This window comes from Podarcis raffonei, chromosome 1 (assembly GCF_027172205.1).
Source record: "Podarcis raffonei isolate rPodRaf1 chromosome 1, rPodRaf1.pri, whole genome shotgun sequence".
NCBI classification, from domain to species: Eukaryota; Metazoa; Chordata; class Lepidosauria; order Squamata; family Lacertidae; genus Podarcis; species Podarcis raffonei.
The window spans coordinates 69,356-89,558 of record NC_070602.1 but is presented as its reverse complement, the minus strand read 5'-3'; the positions used below and the strand labels follow the sequence as shown (position 1 = coordinate 89,558).

Below are 20,203 nucleotides of genomic sequence, written 5' to 3'. Positions count from 1 at the left end.
AATGCCCCACCCAGGGGACACAGAGAAAGAAGCAATGATAAAGCAGCACAACACACCCACACCCAAAGGAGCCCCGCTGTGTCAAAGTTGTCCTCACAGGAGGTCTGCAGTAGAGTCTACCCTCCACGGACTTAACGGCTGAGGTCCCCCAGAGCATCCTCCCTCCCCCCCCACCCCTCCTCTGTGGGGCAGGTGCAGCAGCCATAAAACTCCCATGAAAGCTGGCCCTTGGGCTGTGGAGGACCACGCAACTTCAAGGACGGTTTGTGCTGCCCTGAATAAGGCAGATCTGAGGCAGCCAGTGAGTTGCAGTTTCAGACCACGGAGCAGACACGATGGCTGGTGCAGCAGAGGCATCATGTGGCGGCTGCCGTGGCAGAGCTGGCCCCGCCTCCCCCGTGCTGGAGGCGCAGCTTCCCTGCTTTGGAGAGGAGACGGCTGTCTCTAGCAGTCCTCGCCTCTGCCGGCTCAAAGGCGTAAGAGCCCAGAAAGAGGTTCGGGGGGAGGCTGCTGCCAAAGTAGAGCTTGCTGTTGGAGGCCACGGCCTGGTACCTCATCAGCTCCAGGAAGGCAGGTGTCAGTTTCAGCTGCACAGGGCAGGGGGAGAGAGGAGGAGAACGAATGAGGCAAGGATTTCTGTGCCATGAGCATCCACAGGATACTCACAGTGCAGCCATCCTTCCAAATGAGCAGGAGTTCTGCGTTTCTGAGGCAAAATCCTTTTCCTTCTCCCCAGCACACACACGGGCAGCCAAGAGTCAACACCCACCTTGTTCGAGGCAGCTGCTTTCTGGGCCATGTAGAAGTTGGCGTCAGCCTTCGCCTTCTCTCGCGCCAAGAAAGCCGTGTCTGGGAAGGGACCAAGGAAGGCAGCTCAGGAGAAAGGAGGATCACCAGGGTGCCCCATGGGGATATGGCCCTGGAAACCCACAGGAAAGCAACATCCCACTCAAGCACAGGCCGGTTTCTCACTGGTTCCACCCCTGATGAAGATAATAAACAGCCCCAACCCCACGGTCCAGAGGATTCACCAGAGCAGAAAGCAGCCCCTTTTCTGCCTGCCTCCTCCCTGCCCACCTTGGCTTTGGGGACCTGGATTATGCTTTGCACACAAGGCTTTGGGGACAAGACACACACACACACACACACACACACACACACTCCATGAGGCACATGGCTTGTGCAGGCTCTGCAGATCTGTTTTTCAGGCTCAAGCAATCTGAGCCAGTGAACACAAGTGAATCTGAAGCAAAGGAGCCCCTGTCTTGGGCCACCCCCAGTGGCATCCACAAGGCATCAATGCTCAACTATGGCCAGACACCCAGGCTGTACCCGGACTTGGCTTCTCAGTCCCCAGAAGACAGGCAAAGTCCCAGTGCTCTGCTTGACTGCAGGCAAAATGCTTGTGGGTAGCACAGCCAGAGACGCGGGGTTATTTGGCTCACAGCTTCTGCTTTGCAGGCAGGGAGGAGGTAGAGGTAAGGGCTGCATAGCTACCTTCAAGCTCAGAAATTTGCTTCTCCATCAAAGTCTCCATGACCCTCTGCTGGCAATGAATCTTTGCCACCTGAGCCGCCTTCTCCGCTTCTGTGAGGAGAGAGCAGTCAGTCAAACACCAGCAGCACCAGCAGCCAAGGGCACCAATGCTCCAGAGCCCCACAGCCAGCGCTCCAGGACTCCCGAGAGGAAATCCGTGACAACAGAGCTCTAGCAGCAGGCAACCAAGAGCCCCAAAGAGCCCGCAGACCTGGCTTGTGACACACCGTCACTGGGACCTCACAGGCCACGCCCTCTTCTCAGGCCTGCTGGGCCTGGGGAAAGAAGACACTCTGGCCTCTGCCAGAAGTGAAGTCGTGGCTCTCCAGTCTCTTGCTCCAGGCTGTCTTTGCAACCAGGCGCTAGCAACTGTTTGCCATGTCAAGCAATAAGCTACACAGCTGCCACAGGATTCTCGTTCCGCATTTGCCAGAAACTGATCTTTTATTGCAGCAGCCTCCACACTTCAGAACTCCCTGTCTATTGACACCAGGCAGGTGCCTTCATCACTGTGGCCTTTTTGGCGCCTGCTAAGAATATTTTGTTTAAGACAAGCCTGCCCAAAAATGTAATATGTTTTATCCATCTTTAGCTTGCTGCTTGTTTCAATTCTTATCTAATTATTTTAAATAGCTGTTTTTAACTGCTTTAACTGCTTTATTCATTTTATGCATTTCATAAACCACTTTAGGGTTTTTTAACAATCACATGGTATATAAATTGTATGAAACAAATATGGTACTGTGGAGTTCCGTTTTTCATGAGGTTTGCAATGCATTTTCCTGAAATGCTTTTTGGATGTGTCTAGATCCAGCCAGAAGCCTAGAATCTAAGGTCTTTGTGCCACACATGCCTCTCCCCCCATTTTCTGTCCCAAGGGAAGATAAGGGACCGGGGGTGGGGGGAAGAGAGAGACTCTCCCAAAGAGAGTCTGGTTACCTATGACGGCCCTTTTCCTCTCCGTCTCGGCCTCCTTCTCCACCACTCTCTGCTTCTGGGTCGCTATCAGGAGCTTCGTCTTCTCTGCTTCCCTGAATGGAAAAACAGGAAAGGTCCTTCCCTGCTCCTCCTTGGTGTGGGGCCCCAGCCGCCCTCCCCCCCTGCCCTGGGAAGGAAGGGGCCCTGGGAGGAAGTGGCTGCCCCCCCCCCTCTGCTGTTTGCATCCCAAGGTGCTGCGCAAAGCAGGAGCTTGGTCTTTAAATCCCCTCCAGCTTTTGCCCTGCTCCGGACTCACGTGTTTCCTTTTCCAGCACTGGATCTTGGCCCTTCCCTTCACTAGACAGAATGTTTTCTCATTCAGATACATGGCGTGTTTGGGGGGAAACCCAAAAGATAAACATTTGCACTTCAGATTGTCACCGGCCCTGAAGAGTTAATGAGCTGCCCAAGATGTTTTTCCTTCAGCCTTCCAGCCACATCTCTCAGCCTGCTCTGCCCAATACCTCCAGGCACCACCGGTGGTCTCCAACTCCTGCCATCTTCTGCTAGTTTACAGCAGTCCAACTGATGGCCAGCTACTTCTCCATATGCCAGAATCTAAGCCCCAAACCCCCCGAACAACCATCTCTCTCTTCACATGCCCGCCCCTCCGCCATAGAAGGGCCAGACCTGAGCAATCTCAGGCATGGCCCAGAGCAATCCAGCAACAGCCTTGGTTGCTCCTTTCCTCTTTGCAGGCAAGCAGAGACACTCCGCTCTGATTCTCCTGGCAACTGGAGGGCAGCCCAGGCCTGAAAGCCCTGAGAAGGAGATGTCAAGCAAAGCCGCCTGAGAGGCGATTCTCCCACCCTGGCCTTTGCATCAGCTGCACAGAATGGGGAGAGACCTCTGAGAAAACGGTGGGCACAAATCCACAGAGGAGGAGGCTGTCCTTCATTGCCGGACGGAGGAGATGCCTCAGGAGAGCAGGGGCTGAGGAGCCCAAGGGGAGGTGAAAACTGGTGGAGTTCAGGTCCAGCCTGCCTGCCGGGGCTTCCCAGAAGAGACGCTTGGTTGGCCCCTGTGGGAATCCTGAAACACTGGCCTAGAGCCCCTCCCTGGCCCTGTGCTTTGGCCTGACCTTTCTCTGATGCTCTCAGCAAATACTCACACAAGTTCAAAATCTCTTCGGATGGCTTCTGGGATCTTGGGCTTCGTCACACGCACTGCCTGCACACACACAAAAGCCAGCAGACCTCATAAGACTGCAGCTGCCCCCCAAGTGCAAGCTCCTCTGCTGCAAAGAAAGGAAGCGGCCCCCTGCATCTGGGCCCGTCCTGCTGGACTGGACCCCCCAGCCAGCAATATGGCAAGTTTCCATTTTCGACAGAGGGAAGCTCTCCCTCCTCAACCTGCATCCCCACGCAGAGAAGTGGGCTAGTCCTAAATCCACCCAGAGCCGGGAAAGGGAAAAGGGAAGGGGGGCATTACCTGGATGGTGAGACCTGGAGCCATGGCATTCAGATCCTGCTGCAGGGCCAACTTCAGATTTTCATCTATTTGATCTAGGATTAGGGGGAGAAAAGATGAGAGGCAGCATCAGCCAAAGAGAGTCCGCTACACAAGAGTCCCAGCATTTCTCCAGCTGGCTCTGTGCTGCCTGCACTGACCAGCCGCAATGGCTTCAGGTCAGTCTCACCTGAAAACGTTGCCAGGACTTGACCCACAGGAATTCTGCATGCACCGCAGATGTTGCGCCACTGAACCACATGCACCCCCTGTGCCAAGCACAGGCAAGAGTCAACAAAGACACCAGACTGCCCTGCCAACTGCCCAGCTGTGGACGGGGCCCTCAGGCAACCCAGTCGAAGATTCCCAAAAGCAGAGAATCGGATCTGCCAGACAAGCCCAAGAACAGCTGGCAAAATATCAGGATGCCATAATAAATATTGTTCTCACTACCAAGAGTAATTCTGTGGTGCTTAATGTGAAGCAGAATACTTGAAACTCAGACTGGGAGCTCTGTGGGTGTCTCTACACAATGCCCAGCTGCCAGCTGCATCTCTCTCCTAAAAATATTCTTCCTCCTTAAGAAATCCCAAATTCCCCAAGCACTCCATCCCAGTCTGGTCATGCAGCCTCTTACCCTGCCTGCCAGACATCTAAGGAAACAGGAGTGCAGATTCTGAAATGGGAGCAGGTCCAACAACACAAAAGGCTCCTGCATTCCTCCTGATCCAGCACCTCAGGAGGACCAGGAACACCCAGCTCTACCTCTCCTTCAAATCAGAAACAGTGAGGGCGGTGAAGGTCCTGTGTGAGTGTCTGGAGGCAGTTGGCGGATGGTTGAACCCTGACAAGACAGAAGTACTGTTCTTGGAGGGCGGGGGTGGGGGACTCCCTCGTCCTGAAGGGGGTAACTGTGCCCCTGAAGGACCAGGTGCGCAGCCTGCAAATCATTTTGGACTCACAGCTGTCCATGGAGGCACAGATCAATTCTGTGTCCAGGGCAGATGTCTACCAGCTCCATCTGGTATGCAGGCTGAGACCCTCCCTGTCCGCAGACTGTCTCACCAGTGGTGCATGCTCTGGTTATCTCCTGCTTGGACTACTGCAATGCGCTCTACGTGGGGCTACCTTTGGAAACTACAATGAATAAAGAATGCGGCAGCTAGACTGGTGACTGGGAGCAGCCTCCAAGACCACATAACACCGGTCCTGAAAGACCTACGTTGGCTCCCAGTACGTTTCCAAGCACAATTCAAAGTGTTGGTGCTGACCTTTAAACCCCTAAATGGCCTTGGTCCAGTATACCTGAAGGAACGTCTCCACCCCCATCGCTCAGCCCGGACACTGAGGTCCTCCTCCAAGGATCTTCTGCTTGTTCCCTCACTGCAAGAAGCGAAGTTACAGGGACCCAGGCAGAGGACCTTCTCGGTAGTGGTGCCCTCCCTGTGGAACACCCTCCCTTCAGAAGTCAATGAAATAAACAACTATCTGATTTTTAGAAGACATCTGAAGGCAGCACTGTTAAGGGAAGTTTTTAAGGAATGATCTTTTTATTATTTTTAGGTATGTTGTAAGCTGCCCAGAGTGACTGGGGAAACCCAACCAGATGGGTGGTGTATATATGAGAAAATATCATCATCATCATCATCAGGTGAGAGCTGGAGGACGAAGTCCTGACCGAGCAAGAGGCACAAGATCTCTGTGGGCTTCCTCTTCCATGCCGTCCCAGAAGAGGAGGGATGGAACTGTGTAAACATCCTTGCTCCATTTCCAATTCACTGGATGTGCTTTGGGGAAACGGTACCAGCAAAAGCAAGCCCCCCATCACCTGCTTACCAAAGAGCTCAATGTAGACTTCCTGGAGGGTGTGGGCACTGCAGAACTGGTTGAGCTCATGATGGACTTTGTTGAAAATGAGGGTCTTGTCATAATCTGCAGTGTAGTTCTTCACCACATCATATACTAAGAAAAGGAACAGCAGAAGTGTCACCGGAAAGTCACCCTGATGCCATTGGTGCTCTCTCACCTGTCAGGCAAATTCAAGAGGCTGGTGCTCAGCGTTTCTTGAACACATAGGAGCTATTTCTCTGAATTAATCACAATTTCTATCTAACAACTGAATATGACTTGTAAGTATAAAAGATTGTCCACACATCTGAAGCCGGATCCTAGCTATATTCACTCAGAAGGAAGTCCAACTGGTTTTAGTGTGATTTACTTGCAAGAAAGTGTGCTTAAGGCTGCAGCCCCAAAAAGATGGCAGTGGCCTAATGAGCAAATGTCCTAATTTTTACTCAGCAGTTCCAAAGTGAGCAGCTCTAATGAAAACATTACAATGTGATGTTACAGGAGACTGATAATATTTTTCTTCCTATGTCAACTGCAACTGGAAGCTTCTATACAGAAGTCCACCTTTACAAGTCCAGTGAGCAGCAGTTCCCAACATCCCGCAAAGCCTCCCAGGGACTGTGGTGAGAGCCAGGCCCCAGCGGGAGTCAGTCTCTGCTTTTTCCTAGAAGCCCAGCTGCAAAGCTTCTTCTCAAAGCTCACCCTCTGCCATCCCCAAGAAGCCCTGTCCTGTGCTCCTTTTCCAGCTGGTGCCCTTCCGGACCCCACTTCCCTTCTCTTCCCCCTCCTCCTGCCGCCCCAGCCACTTCCCCCACCAGAACAGCTCTGCCCACTGCCTCCCCTGCAGGTGCCTAAGGAGAGTCTCTCTGCCTGCTCAGCCTGCCCCACACAGACAAACACGCCTTTGACTCTGACAGATTCAGAAGCAATTTAGCCTTTCCGGCTGGACCAAAATCAGTTCCTTCGGAGGGTGTAAGTCTCGCTCATGCCAGTCACCAATAACAACACTGAAGAGCATCAGCTTCCGGACCCACCCCTGGCTGTTTTCCATCAGCCTAGCAATCCTTACTGAGCCAACATCAAAAGTCAGGAGCAGTCAACAGGAAACCCTCCTTTTCAGCAACATGAGCTCCTCCAACTTCCCTCTGCAAGCCCCTTTCCATGCCCACCAACCCCCACCTCCCTCAGCTCTTGCTGCTGGTGAGCCCACCCGCCCCTGTCTCCGAGGGGCTCTGCTTCTCTCCTTCCTCCAGGATTTGCTTTCAGGCACAGGAAAAGGAGCCATACCTGCATGTGGAGCCAACATGTTCACCACCTCTATCCGATCAATGTAGATCATGACTCCTCCACTGCAAGGAAAAAAGGAGGAAGATGAGCTACGCCACCCCTTGGGGCAAACTCAGTTTCCTGGAGCCTTTCTCTACACCAAGAGGGAGAGAGGCAGAGACAGCGTGCACAGAGTTTAAGTGCAAGAGAGCCGGGGGTGGGCAGGGGGCTGGTCTGAGGCAGCTTCCTGCTCCCATCTCAGGGTTAGAACCAGGAGACCCTAGATAACCTTTGGCCCTCAACAATGGGCTCGGGAGCGAGTGGCACAGACCGCCCAGCTGGGCTGCTGCACCAGCAGCACTTCCCTCCACAACACAAACTCCCGCCAGAGCCAATGACGACAACAGCAATGAAGCCGCCGGCCGAGTGACTTGGAACAGACGCAGGTCCCACGGTTATTGCACTGCTATTGGCACAGACTGAAGGTTAACCTACATCTCTACTGAGCAACATGCAAGAGAAAATGAAGAGGAAGCAACACAGGACTCTAGAGGCAACCCCAGCTCCCGTCTTTGCCTTCACACTGCTACAACTGAAAGATAACTAGGTAGCCTGGCTGTGTCCAGCAGCTGCCAAGAGCCAGACTGGGGCACCTGCCATACACCTGACTAGCCCCCCGCCCCCGGCAAGAGAAAGGCCAGCAGCCCCACAAGAGAGCAACTTTCCCAAGATGAGCCTGTTGGCTGCTTGCAGCTTCCCTTAAGCAAACTGCCTTTGAGCCCTTTGGTTCCGGAAGAGAATCCTGCCCAACACATCTCAAAGAAGCAGCCAAGAAGCAGAGCCACTGACAGGTGCTGGGTGCTTCCAGCCCAGAAAATGCCGCTCAGGCTCCACCGCACCCAGCCTAAGGTGCTCCTCCTTGCACAGCCTCCGACGCAGCCAGAGCCATCAAAAGGGCGACCCACCTGGTCCCGCAAGGCACGTTTTTCACCTCGTCCGTTTGCAGCGTTGTCTGAAACAGAAGAGAGACTGAGCAGCCCTGGGAGGGAGGGAGGGAGGGAGGGAGGGAGGGCGGAGGGTCCCCGCCAACCCCAGAAGCAGCAGCAGCAGCAGGGCTGCGGGGGGGGGGAGGTCCCGCCTGCTCCTCCCCGGCAGGAGCCCCACGCGGGTCGGCAGAGGCCCCTTTCCCGCCGCCTGGCAGCTGGCAGGGCGGCGGCTGCCAGGCCAAGCTTCCGAGGCGAGATACAGACCTGGACGGCTCTGGGCGTGGTGACGAAGGGCAGCATGAGGTGGTAGCCCGGGCCGCTGAGGGTGGCCAGCAGCGCCCCGCCCCTGGGGGGAGAGAGGGGGCTGAGCGGAGAGGCCTCGGGGGCCCGGGGGGTCCCTGGTCTCCCCCCCCTCCCTCCCTCGCCCCGCCTCACCTGTAATAGACGGCCAGGTGGCCCTCCTGCACCTTGTGGACCGAGGCGCCCAGCAGGAGGAGCAGCGCCGCCGCCGCCCCGGCCAGACTGGCCCCGGCCCAGCGGGGCGGGCGGGCGGGGAGGGAGCGCGGCGCCCCCGGAGGAGCCGGGCCGGGCCAGCGACGGGCGTCCCCCTCCCCGGCCAGGCCTCCGCTGCTCCCGCCGCCGCCGCCGCCGCCGGAGGACATGGCGCTGGCTTCCTTCTTTCGCTCTCGCTCTCCCGGGCGCCGCATGCGCAGAAGCGCCTCCCCGCCCCCGTTTCCCAGGGGGCCGGAGGACTTTGGGCGACGCACCGCCCGCCCCAGCCGGAAGTGCCCTTCCGCCGGAAAGAGGAAGCGCGCGGGAGAGCGATGGCGCCCGGAGGCGCCCTGAGAGTGTGAGCCCCAGAGAGGCCCCGCCGGCCTCCCCTCCCTCCCTCCCTCCCTCCCTCTTTCTCGGGGCTCCGTCCGAGGCCTTCCTCCCCCCCTGACGCGCCTTCTCTCTCTCTCTCTCTCCCCTCCAGGCTGGTCTGCGGGGACGTGGAGGGTCGCCTGGGCTCCCTGTACAGCCGCGTCCAGGCGGCGCAGAGCAAGAGCGGCCCCTTCGACGTAAGGGCGCCCCTTCCCCTCGTCTCCTCCGCGGCGGGCGCCGAGTCTCCTCCGGGGCCTCCTCCTGAACGTCTCCCCTCGTCTTCTCTTGCAGCTCCTCTTGTGCGTGGGGAACTTCTTCGGCTCGGCCCAAGACCCAGAATGGCAGGAATACCAGGCAGGAGCCAAGAAAGGTAGGGCGAGGTTGCAGGAGACAGGAAAACGGGGAGCTGATACAAAGCTGAAAATGAATGAACTGCAGCTAAAGTCTTAGGCTCATTTTTCACATGGTCTAGTCCTCATCTGTAGACTGCAAAAAACAAAGCCATGCTTCCCCTGCCCGCCCCCCTAATATTCTTATGAGGGTCCCTTCTCCAGGCTTCAGAGTGTGGCTGGAAGTGGGGGACAGAAAAGGGTCCTCCTATCCTTCCACTCTGTAGTTTTAATCTGAAATCTTAGGCACACTCCTGCACCTAGAGCTCAAACTGCTCGTGCTAATGAAATTCCCTGTCACAAAATGCGCACAGAAAAATGGGCGTTTCAAACCCTGACTCCCAGCCCCTCTCCCTCACCTCAGGCTGTTTTCCAGCCAAGGTGATGATCTGTGTCTGGGCTGCAGCCCTTCAGACTTTCACTGTGGGGTCACACATCTGCATCATTCTCCCTGTGAAGGACCCCTTTCCATGTAGGAAGCTCACTCTCTTGTAGAAGCTTCCTCTAGCCTACACCACAGTGCCCAGTCATATCTTTTTCAAAAGCCAGCACTTTCTCTGAAATGAATTGTCTGTGGAGAAAGAAATAATAATAATTAATTTATTTATTTATACCCCATCCATCTGGCGGCATTTCCCCAGCCACTCTGGGCAGCTTCTAACAAAAGATTAAAAATACATTAAAACATCAGTCATTAAAAACTTCCCTAAACGGGGCTGCCTTCAGATGTCTTCTAAGCGTCAGATGGCTGTTTATTTCTTTGACATCTGATGGGAGGGCGTTCCCATCAGGTGCCACCACCGAGAAATAACAGCCCTGCAAAGTTCATCTCATTTGGGCCATGGTGGCTTTGTCTCCCTCAGCTCCTATACAGACATACGTCTTGGGTGCCAACAACAGTGAAACAGCACAATGTTTTCCAGATGCCAGCGGATGCGAACTAGCGGAGAACATCACTTACCTTGGTAACTTTATGCTTATTGTTTACTACATTTAATTAAAAGGAAGGAGGAAAATGTCTGAGAGTAGCTTCTTAAAAAAATAAAGGTAAAGTTACCCTTGACCGTTAGAGTCGCGGATGACTCTGGGGTTGCACGCTCATCTCGCTCTATAGGCCGAGGGAGCCGGCGTTTGTCCGCAGACAGCTTCCGGGTCATGTGGCTAAGCCGCTTCTGGCAAACCAGAGCAGCACACGGAAACACCGTTTACCTTCCTGCCGGAGCAGTACCCATTTATCTACTTGCACTTGACGTGCTTTCAAACTGCTAGGTGGGCAGGAGCAGGGACCGAGCAATGGGAGCTCACCCTGTCACGGGGATTCGAACTGCCGACCTTCTGATTGGCAAGCCCTAGGCTCTGTGGTTTAGACCACAGAGAGATACAGAGAGATAAATCAGTTAAAAGCCAAATTTAAAATGATGTACCATACAGAATCCTAGAACTGTTCGTCCAACAATCCAATAAAAAGGACGATCCCTCCCCATGCCCACTAAAAGATGAGCACCACAATAGAGGTGAAGAACCACCAAAGCCCGGGCAAATAGGAAGGTTTCGGGCTTGCACCTAAAAGCTGACGGGGGGAGGAGGAGCTGACTGCTCTTGGGACTCAGGCATGGTTTGGGCCCCAATTTAGGGCTCTGTGGGAACCATATTTTGTATTTCCTTCAAACTAGCAGGGTGTGGATTTTATCTGATCCCCACCAGAAATTGTTTCTTTTTCCAAATGGAAAGTTACTGTGCCAAATGAGATTTCTCACTTGGGTCCTTCCTTGCTGGGGTCTGGGCTTGGGAGCACGGCTGCCACCTGCCCCTTCTTTGGTGGAGAACAAAGATCTTTGATCTTCAGCCTTCTTGTTTGGAGGAGAGGGATGGTGCCCCTCTGACCTCTCTCAATGCTCCCAAGAAGGTGATGGTGTGGGGCTCGCCAAGGTTTCTCCCCCTGTTCACTCAGCCCCCACCCCACTCCATGCCAAGCTTCCTGACCCATGAATTGAATGGGTCATAATGCAGGCATCTGCCAGGCTCTACCAGGGGCTGGGAAAAGACTGGGAATTTTTGCTGGCCAGGGAAAAGTTCTTTCCAGCACAAGGCAGAGAGGCTCCTTCCCTGTCTCTTGAACAAATCAGAATTCCAGCATATACACCCAACTAGGATCTCTCTGGTTCTCCCTGTAGAATTAATTGTGTTCAGTCTTCAGGCACGTTGCTGGTGTGTCAAAGGGTTCCATCCTGACCGTTGTGTTCTGTGCTGTGCATGTAGGACGTAAAGGGGTCTTCAGCGGAGCCTCTGGGCTGCAGATTGCCTACCTCAGTGGGACTGAGTCCACAGGGGGGGAACCAACTCCAGCCCACTGCTTCAGCACCAAGGATGTGACTGATCTCAAAACCTCCCTGCTGTCTGCCTCTAAGTTCAAAGGTGTAGACATCTTGTTGACATCTTCTTGGCCTAAAGGAGTAGAAATCTTTGGAAATAGCCCTGTAAGTATCCAGTTTTGGGTGGGAGGGGCTTGTATGTTCTGTTCCATAGAAATCCACATTCTGGATTGGTGGTGGTGGTGATTGTAAATCCGTGCTTGAAATTATACACCACTTTGGAAAAGCAGGAACAGTAAGGAATACCACAAAGTCAACTGAAACAAAAATATGTGGTGATGTGCAATACTTGAACCCAGAGGATGGCAATAGATAAATGTGGCTCAGCGTTGGAAGAAAATAAATGCTGACTACAAGAGTGGGATGCAGGCATAATAAATAAATTTTGCAGTGACAATAAAGGAACAGGAAATGCATGACAGTATATACAAAACTGTGATAAACAGTTATCAAACCAAATGCTGTCATTGTTTCAAAAGTCTGAGAGAAGAAGAAAGTCTCCATTAAATTGAGAGCCAGAAGGCCAGATGTGCTTCTGGCTGGAGACCCTTCTCAGGCATGGGGCCCACCATGGGGAAGCCACCAGGCACCAGCCTGAGATCAGACGAAGGGGGGTGCAGCACGAGGCCCCCTTCAGAGAGCCGTTTACCATGGAAGCCAGACAGCCTTTCAGCAGCCTGGGCCCAGATGTGGAGGGGGCTGTGCTGGAGGGAAAGGCTTTCTAGGAAGCAGGTTTACTTTCCCCAAGAAACAATCCTTTCCTTCTGCAGTTCACAAACATGGGCAGAGGGGGACTTACTTTCTTTGGGCTGCTAACAAATCCACAGAAATGTGAAACAAAATATGTGTGTTTGTGTTTTAAACAGGGTGACATAGACACTAAGAAATGTGGCTCCGGCCTGGTGTCTTTACTAGCTGCGAGTCTGAAACCACGGTACCATTTTGCTGCCCTGCAAAAGGTCTATTACGAAAGGCTTCCCTACAGGTACGCAGAGCCTGGGATCGCAGTTTGCTGACTGGCTGGTGTCTCTGTGTTGATGCAGTCTCATGCATTAGGCCAGGGAGGAATATTGTTTATTATTATTATTATTTATATGATAACTATTGCTGTCCATAAGTGGCCTCTTGAAATTCTCCAAGCAATTTCTTTGCATTGAGTCCTCTTGGAGAGGCAGAGGGGGAATCTGCTTGCTACCCTGATATTTTGGGATTTATAGAATTCCAAATTTGTTCTGCATTGATGGTTCCACCTGTAGCCCGTCTCGTGCCGCTCCCATAACTGGAAAGTGGTGCTGTGAAGCAGACACCTTTCAGCGTGGGAGTTTTGGAATCTCCTTTCCTGGAGGCTTTCAATGTGTGACTTGCTGAGCTGCTCTGGAAGAAGCTGAACTCTGTCCAGATTCCATGTTGACCTGTGCATGGCACTTCTTTGGTTTCTCTGATTCCTGCTGGAAGTGGCCTCACTCTTCTCTTCTGCAGGAACCACACGGTTCTCCAGGAGGCAGCCCAGCATGTCAGCAGGTTCATCGCCTTGGCCGGGGTCGGCAATTCCGACAAGAGGAAGGTACAGAGAGTTCCAGGGACCCTCCTGTCTCCTCTGATGAGAATTGTCAAAGTAATCACCGTTTCACTGATGGAAACAAGTCAGTTGTTTGTGTTTCTCCTGACTCTCTTTGCTGTTCGCTTTCTCCAGTATCTCTACGCCTTCAGCATCCTCCCAATGAGCTCCATGGAGCCTGCAGAGCTGGTCAAGCAGCCGCAAGATGTGACGGAGAACCCCTATCGAAGGCCTGGGGGCAGCAAGAGCTGTGCCCACCTGCTGCTGGATGAAAAGGTACTGGGGACGGGGGCTGCACATGTGCATTTCCAGCAAAGCCCCCCCCCCATTTGCCTCTGCATTGGAATTGTCTTCACAAACTTTAATTGGCTTATCGCTAGTGTGTCCTGCCCTGAGAGGAAGGTGGGATATAAATCTGGCATGTTTAAGAACATGTAAGGAGAGCCCAGTAGCAGGATCAGGCCAAAGGGGACCCATTCAGTCCCACATCCTCTTCCTCTCCTACGGCCAGCCAAGTGTCCACTATGGGGAGCCCCCAAGCAGCACGCCAGCCACTTGCGATGCCCAGCATTTGGGATCAGGAGGGTTGGCCGTTTCTGGCCGGCTGGGTGATAGGCACGTGGGGGAGGGAGGTTGCGGAGCTGGTGGCTTCAGCAGCCAGGGAATGGTCAGTAGAAGGAGCCATTCCCTTTTCTGCATCCAGAAGATCCTGGCCAGAATTCACTTCATGCGCAGCAGGACTGCCACTCTCCCCCCCCCACATCCCCCAAAAACAGCTCATGGGGGGAGGACAGGGGAGGTTGTTCCACCTGGGGAGCTGAGATGCTTGCTCAGACACAGCCTTCATCCTGGCACAAGACTGAGCTCCACTGATCCTCCCTCTGCACTGCACAAGAGTTGAATTTGGATCATCTCCCAAGTTTCCTCCAAAAGAAACTTCCAGCAGGCTGTGCCCTGTCTGCTCATCCTACTTCTCACTATTTTGGGGCTCCCCAGTCCCGCTTTGCAGCTCCTTCAGAAAAGAGTTTTGTTCCTAGGGTTCCAGAGGAAGGATTGCCAGGCCTCAAGGTACATGGAAGCAGCCCTTCCCCCTCTCCAGATGGTGGCTTGATAGCAGCCCTTCTCCTTTCCTCTGCAGGAGGAGCCGGCTCCCCAGTTCTTCTTTGACTTAAGCAGCAAGCCAAAAGGAAGGAAGCGCAGACCAGAAGGTGGGGAGGGGCAGCAGCCCAAGCGTGCCCCCGGCAAGCCCCGTGAGTACCAGGCCCACACCTCTCTCCATGGGCTGGCAGAGGGTGGACTTCTCCCTTCAGGCCAGGAATTGGATTTGCCTTTTGTTTCCGCACTTCTTCCATGGAGACTCTGACTGGGCGGCAGGCAGAGAGCAGAGCCGCTTAAGGGGGAGGCTCTAGACTTGCTACCCACTTGTTACAACACAGTACAAAACATAAAGGTAATTGCACTACACCATTAAAGAGCACACACACACAGTGGAGGCAGCAGCAGGCGACCTTGCTGGGGAAAGGACTCTGCAGATGTGGAGCCACAGCAAAAAAGGCCCTTCTCTTGCACCACCCTCCCAGTCTCCCTCAGGGGGTCTGGCAGGTCTCTTTTGTGGGAGAGGGGCTCCAGAAGATAACAGGGTCCTAATAATAAAAATTTCTTATTTTTACCCTGCCCATCTGCTGGGCAGCTACCAACAGGATGATAATAATAATAATAATAATAATAATAATAATAATAATAATAATAATACACGATAAAACATTAATCCCTAATTCGCAAAGAGCTTCCTGGGTCAAAACCAGCCCTTAGAATAAGGCTTGGAAGTGGCCAATCAGCCAATGGAGCTGCAACAGGATTCGTGTTATAGGATCTGCTTGCCTCCAACCTGTCACCTGTCAAGCAGCTGCACAAATTCAGCCTTCCTAGCCGCTTCCTAGGGCAGCCCCCCAATGAAGCACATTGCAGTAGTCCAGCCTTAGGTTGCCAAGTTCCCCCTGCCCAGAGGGTTCCCTATGCTGAGAGAAGGGAGTTGTCTGTGGCTGGCTGGTGAAAGAGCCTTCCCACCTTGGATGGGCTTTTGATCCTCAAGGGGGTGGGCCCCCTGGCCTGAGTCAGCTTGAGCCCCCTCGTCGCACATGCCTGTTCTCTGCCTGTGGGGCTACCCCTGAGGTCCCCATTGTGCTTGGGAAGAAGCAGTGGCCATGCCTTGGGGGCTCAGGGGCAAGAAGCGAGGGAATGTCAGCTTCCCCCCATGAGTCCAGCACAGCCTTGGCCGGCAGGAGGGTCCTTCTGGAGGCCTGGCCCACCAAGTTGCCCGGAGGAAACAGTGCTCTTGCTGCCTCCTGCTGGCCGTCCTGCGACACGTGTGTGAGTGTTTTTGTCTCTCCCCCCTCCACCTGCCTGTTTAAGCCCTGCCAACGGCCGCCTGCTGGTTTTGCCTCGCCAGCCCAGAAGTCGAGAAGCATTTGGTGGTGAGCATCGGCACGCACGTGAGTCCCTCTTTCTTTCTGCCTTGGTCCCTTTCGGAGCTTGCCGGGCATTGTGTGGGTCTGAGATGGACTCCCAGCCGAGGACAGGAGTTGCTGCAGCAGGACTGAGATGCAGCGAGGCTGGCCATGACTTGGCCTCCTGGAGGGGAGGCTGCTGGGAAGTCTGGCAGGGAGGCTTGGTTCCCTCTTAAAGGACTTCCCGTGGTTTTCTGTCCCGTCCCTGGGTGCTCTTGAGCTGCTCTTTGGTATCTCTCAGTGTGCAAGGAAGCAGCAGCTGATCCGGGGAAACCTCAGTATGACCACAGGGAGAGCCGCCTTGGGGCTCTGGGCTGCTTCAGCTTTGACCCGGCTGGTGTCGCTGCCGGAGCTAGCGGGGTGGGGTGCTCACCCTTTGTGTTCCTCTGCGCCTGGTTCTGCTGCAGTGCTACCTGGCCCTGGCCAAAGGGGGCTTGACTCCAGACCACGTCCTCATCTTGCCCATTGGGCACTGTCAGTCGATGGTGGACCTGGCATCAGAGGTGGTGGAAGAAGTAGAGCAGTACAAGTCCGCCCTGAAAAGGTTCTTCATGGCCAGAGGGAAGAGATTCGTGGCCTTTGAGAGGAACTACCGCAGTCAGCACCTCCAGCTCCAGGTGAGAGGCCTCTGGGTTAGTCCCTCAGGAACAGGCGAGGGATGGCCATGGGCGTAAGAGCAGTGGGGTGCTCCTCCTTCCTTCCTTCTGGGGAGCAGATTGCAGTTGCTGCTGGGCTCTCAGAGCCTGGGCGGCTGTTGTGGCAGTTCTGCGTAGCCGGCCAGAGACAGTGTCTGAGCGGCGTCTGGCTGTCACAGAGAGTGTGGAGGAGGCCAGTTAGCGGAGGGCTCCTGGAGGGTGCAGAGTCCCCGGCTGCTGCTGCTCACCTCCTACAGCTACAGGAAAGCTTTCCTTTCCTTCTTTCCTCAAATTTCATAAGTTTAAGCCTGCAGGAGAGGCTCTCTGCCTTCCACCATGATGACAAGCTGCACTGAGGGACGCCCTGTGGGCCCCTGTGATGGTACTTTCAGCTTGCTTTGCAGTTCTGCTCTTAGGCTGCCATGCACCATGCCAACTCCTCTGTGCTGATTCTCATCCCCCAGGTGGTTCCTGTTCCCCTGAACTGCTGCACCACGGAAGACCTCAAGGAGGCCTTCATCGTCCAGGCAGAAGAGCAGCGGATCGAGTTGCTGGAGATCCCAGAGCACTCGGCTCTCAAGCAGGTAGGAGGAGCACACCAGGGTCTCCTGGGGCCACGAGGTCCATTTCATCCGTAGCGAGGCTGGAGCTCCCCCTCCTTGGAGCAACCCCTTTGGGTGGGCCATGCTCAGAGACGGCTGGTGGCTGCATGGAGCCACCTTTTTATGCAAAATTCATCTGGATGGCCAGGAATCAGAATTGCAGGGTTGGAAGGGACTTCAAGGGTCATCTGGTCCAGGAATCACAGCTAATCCAGGGGACCTCAGTCACCAGTCCTTCCTTTGCCGCCTGCTCCATAGTCACTGACTGCAAAGTGGCTCACCTAACCTGGAGCCATTTCTGCTTCTCTCCCCATCAGCCAAGGGGGACACTCAGAGGGAAGCAGGCCTATAGCAGGGCCCTTCGGGGGGGGGGCAGGTGTAACCAGAGGAGGGCCTGAGAGTCATGCAGGCCCAGCATCTGCTGCTGACAGATCCTGAACAGGAGTCCTTTTGGCTTCCCCTTCCTAGGCTGTGTGAAGACTCCTCTTCAGTAGCCATTAGGGCAGCTGCCCAGACCATCTGTGTCCTGGGCCAGCCCACAGAGCCACCCGCAGGGGGGGGGGGTGAGGGAGTATTGGCCTCTCCATCACTCTGTGGTTGCTTTAAGGGTCTCCAGATATCCTGGGTCCTGCTGCAGCCATGAATAATAATAATACAGTGGAACCTCAGTTTTTGAATGTAATCCGTTCCGGAAGACCATTTGACTTCCAAAATGTTTGAGAACCGAAGCTGCAAGTTGGCTGCAAGTGGGCAGGGTCCTACCTTACCCCTGGCATATTTGCTGCCTTTGGGTCAACAGGCAGGATAAACTTAGCAAATAACTTGTTGAAAGCTCTTACAAGGCTGGGCCCAGCACCTCCAGCTAAACCTGGGGCTGGCAAGGCAAGGAGGAGGCTGCTCTGGTCACACTGAGCCCTGGGGTCCCAGCGGCAGAAATGCTGCCCCAGAGACGTTCTGAGGCTTTGGTTTTGTCTTTCAGATAGTCCAGCCAGGGACGCCTTATTTCTATGTGGAGCTCGATAATGGGGAGAAGCTCTTCCACCGTATTAGGAAGAGCTTTCCCCTCCAGTTTGGAAGGTTTGTCATTTGTCCCCACCCCCAATCACAGGGGCTCTGCACATGCTGGGTGGTTGCTGAGTCCAGGATTCTCTTGGTCAGAGAATCCTAGAGTTGTAGAGTTGGAAGAGATCCCAGTTGTCATCCAGCCCCCTGCAACGTGGGAATCTCAACTGAAACCATCCAGCCTCTGCTTGGAAACCTCCAGTATCTCTGCCCCTTCAACCTCCCCCAGCAGAAGATGCCCCAATCAGGAGTGGTTTGGGGAGGGGGCAGGAAGCCAGCTGCTCTGTGGGCCTGGTGGGGTTGGGGGCGCTTGGAGAGAGCAGGCCGGGCTGACGCTTTTCTGGGTGTCCTCTCTCTCCCCTCAGGGAGGTCCTCGCCAGCGAAGCCATCCTGGCCATGCCTGGGCGGGCAGACTGGAGGAGCTGCCAGGCGGGGCAGGAGGAAGAAGCCACGGCAGCCCAAGACTTCCGCCAGGCCTTTGAGCCCTTTGACCTCGCCCAGGAAGATTAAGGGCCAGGGCGGGTGTGAGCAGGCAGCAGCACAGACCGGCTGGATCCTGCCCTCTCTCTTCCTGTGAGGAGCCTCCTTTCCCTCCCTGCGAGGGCTCTTCTTCCACGGCCACAGAGACTCCCTCCACCCCGGATCAGCTACCATTGGCCTGTCTGGCTTCCAGAGCAGAGGTGGCTGCTGGGTCTAAGGGGGGGTCCTGCGCACAACTCCAGACTGTGCTGTGGAGGAAAGGAAGGCAGCTGTTCCCTCTGAAACGGAGGCAGACTCACCCCACACCGAGCATCTCCCGTGAGGTTCAGGGAGAGAGGGGTCTCTCTCTGCTACAGGGTCCTCCAGGGCACCCAGGCAGGATGGGCGTTAGAGGCCGTGGCAGGGCAGACTCCCCTTCCCCTCTTCATGGCTTTGCTTCAGCCCAAAAGATGCTGCTCCTTGTTTCTGCTGGGAAATATTAACTGCCGGCCAAAGGCGGATTCCTAAGGATTGCTCTGAGGAGGGTGTATATAATTTGAACATATGCTGGATTGTTGTACTGTAAAAAAAGTGTTTTGTCATAAGAAAATCCTCAAATAAAAGGGTGCTTTTATATATTTAAATACATGAGCTGAGCCCGTCTGCTCCTGGCTAGTCGGTTGGGGCTGGGGCTGTCAGAGAGGGAGGGGTGTGGAGGGGAAGGGGTGGCTAATGGCTGCTCCAAAGGACCTTCATTTCATACCAGCCGTAATGTGACAGTCGGAGGGTGTTGCCTCGTGGCTTCCTCTGGGCCCACTGACCTTCCCACCCATAGAGATACCATCTGGAATGAGAGGAGCATTTTGGCTCTTATCAAATCCTAGAATCATAGAGTTGGAAGGGACCTTGAGGATCATCTAGCCCAGCCCCCTGCAATGCAAGCATAGGCAGCTGTCCCATACAGGCTTTGAACCTGCAGCCTTGGCATTATAAGCACCAGGCTCTAACCAGCGGAACTTGGGGGAAGTGCCAGCTTCGCCTTTGAGCCAGTGCCAACGACTGGGCTCAACCTCTTCAGCTCCGACTGGGCCAAGCGAGCTGGAAAAGCACTCCCAGAGACCTTCCACTGCAGGGAGCAGGTCTAACTGCTGCAGACTCACAACTTAGAGCTGTGAGCACCAAACTCAATTCCCAAAGTCAGCGGAGCACAGCAGAGTATGAACCACACGAACCACAGCTCTGAAGTATAACTTCTTTTATTCTCTGCAGCTACTGCATAAACTAAAGACTAATCGGAGACGCTGGGCTGCATGAGTGTTATAGCTGCTTGAGCCATCACCTTATCTATATACAGATAACACTCACTCACTTTGAAGTCAGGCTGGAGCGGAAGAAGCAATGAGCAAAATCCGCCCCCTCCTTTCTGAAACATTGTCAGCAGATTCTTGCAATGGGAGGGGTGAAACATCCTCAGGAAGATGGTCTCTTTTGAGAAAATTCTTCAAGGAAGGTCTGCTAACCTTTGCCTTCCACAGCCCCCCTGAAAGTGGAGGGTACAACCCTTTTAAACTGCCATAAGAGCAAAATGCTGCTTTGGGGTGTTGTGCCGCTCTCCTAACACCCCATTCACAGTTTATATTCACGATTCAGGAGGGCAACTTACTTGTAGGGCAAAGACTCTGTTGAGTGTCC

At 54.4% G+C, this 20,203-nt stretch overlaps 2 protein-coding genes across 4 annotated transcripts; one reads left to right on the top strand and one right to left on the bottom strand.

Moving 5' to 3' along the window:
- Positions 1-75: 75 nt before the first annotated feature.
- Positions 76-8,785, bottom strand: LOC128408620 (erlin-1-like). Its single transcript, XM_053378613.1, has 11 exons — positions 8,499-8,785; positions 8,328-8,409; positions 8,043-8,089; positions 7,099-7,160; positions 5,800-5,925; positions 3,946-4,019; positions 3,626-3,684; positions 2,476-2,567; positions 1,498-1,587; positions 770-849; positions 76-587 (listed from the first exon to the last, which is right to left on the bottom strand). The coding sequence occupies exons 1-11, from the start codon at positions 8,768-8,770 to the stop codon at positions 357-359; spliced, it is 1,215 nt and encodes a 404-aa protein (XP_053234588.1). The 5' UTR covers positions 8,771-8,785; the 3' UTR covers positions 76-356.
- Positions 8,786-8,809: 24 nt separating this feature from the next.
- On the top strand, positions 8,810-19,155 carry CWF19L1 (CWF19 like cell cycle control factor 1). Of its 3 annotated transcripts, XM_053378181.1 has the most exons (14): positions 8,810-8,913; positions 9,040-9,124; positions 9,219-9,297; positions 10,180-10,281; positions 11,576-11,793; positions 12,555-12,673; positions 13,168-13,252; positions 13,382-13,522; positions 14,385-14,496; positions 15,659-15,738; positions 16,161-16,370; positions 16,853-16,972; positions 17,970-18,067; positions 18,418-19,155. In XM_053378181.1, exons 1-14 carry the CDS (start codon positions 8,888-8,890, stop codon positions 18,560-18,562), a joined length of 1,620 nt encoding a protein of 539 aa, XP_053234156.1. In that variant the 5' UTR covers positions 8,810-8,887; the 3' UTR covers positions 18,563-19,155. The 3 variants fall into 3 exon arrangements, with proteins under 3 accessions (XP_053234156.1, XP_053234248.1, XP_053234340.1); XM_053378273.1 differs by lacking the exon at positions 16,161-16,370 and having other exon boundaries at positions 8,832-8,913; XM_053378365.1 differs by having other exon boundaries at positions 8,832-8,913; positions 13,168-13,522.
- Positions 19,156-20,203: the final 1,048 nt, after the last annotated feature.

Excerpts from the sequence above, each read along its gene's own strand:
- LOC128408620 (XM_053378613.1), bottom strand. The coding sequence starts at position 8,770 with ATGCGGCGCCCGGGAGAGCGAGAGCGAAAGAAGGAAGCCAGCGCCATG. Across the intron at positions 4,020-5,799 it reads AGTCTACATTGAGCTCTTTG|ATCAAATAGATGAAAATCTG; the intron begins GTAAGCAGGTGA and ends CCCTAATCCTAG. Across the intron at positions 2,568-3,625 it reads CGAAGAGATTTTGAACTTGT|GGAAGCAGAGAAGACGAAGC; the intron begins GTGAGTATTTGC and ends TTTTCCATTCAG.
- CWF19L1 (XM_053378365.1), top strand. The coding sequence starts at position 8,888 with ATGGCGCCCGGAGGCGCCCTGAGAGT. Across the intron at positions 11,794-12,554 it reads AAATCTTTGGAAATAGCCCT|GGTGACATAGACACTAAGAA; the intron begins GTAAGTATCCAG and ends TGTTTTAAACAG. Across the intron at positions 12,674-13,167 it reads TACGAAAGGCTTCCCTACAG|GAACCACACGGTTCTCCAGG; the intron begins GTACGCAGAGCC and ends TCTCTTCTGCAG.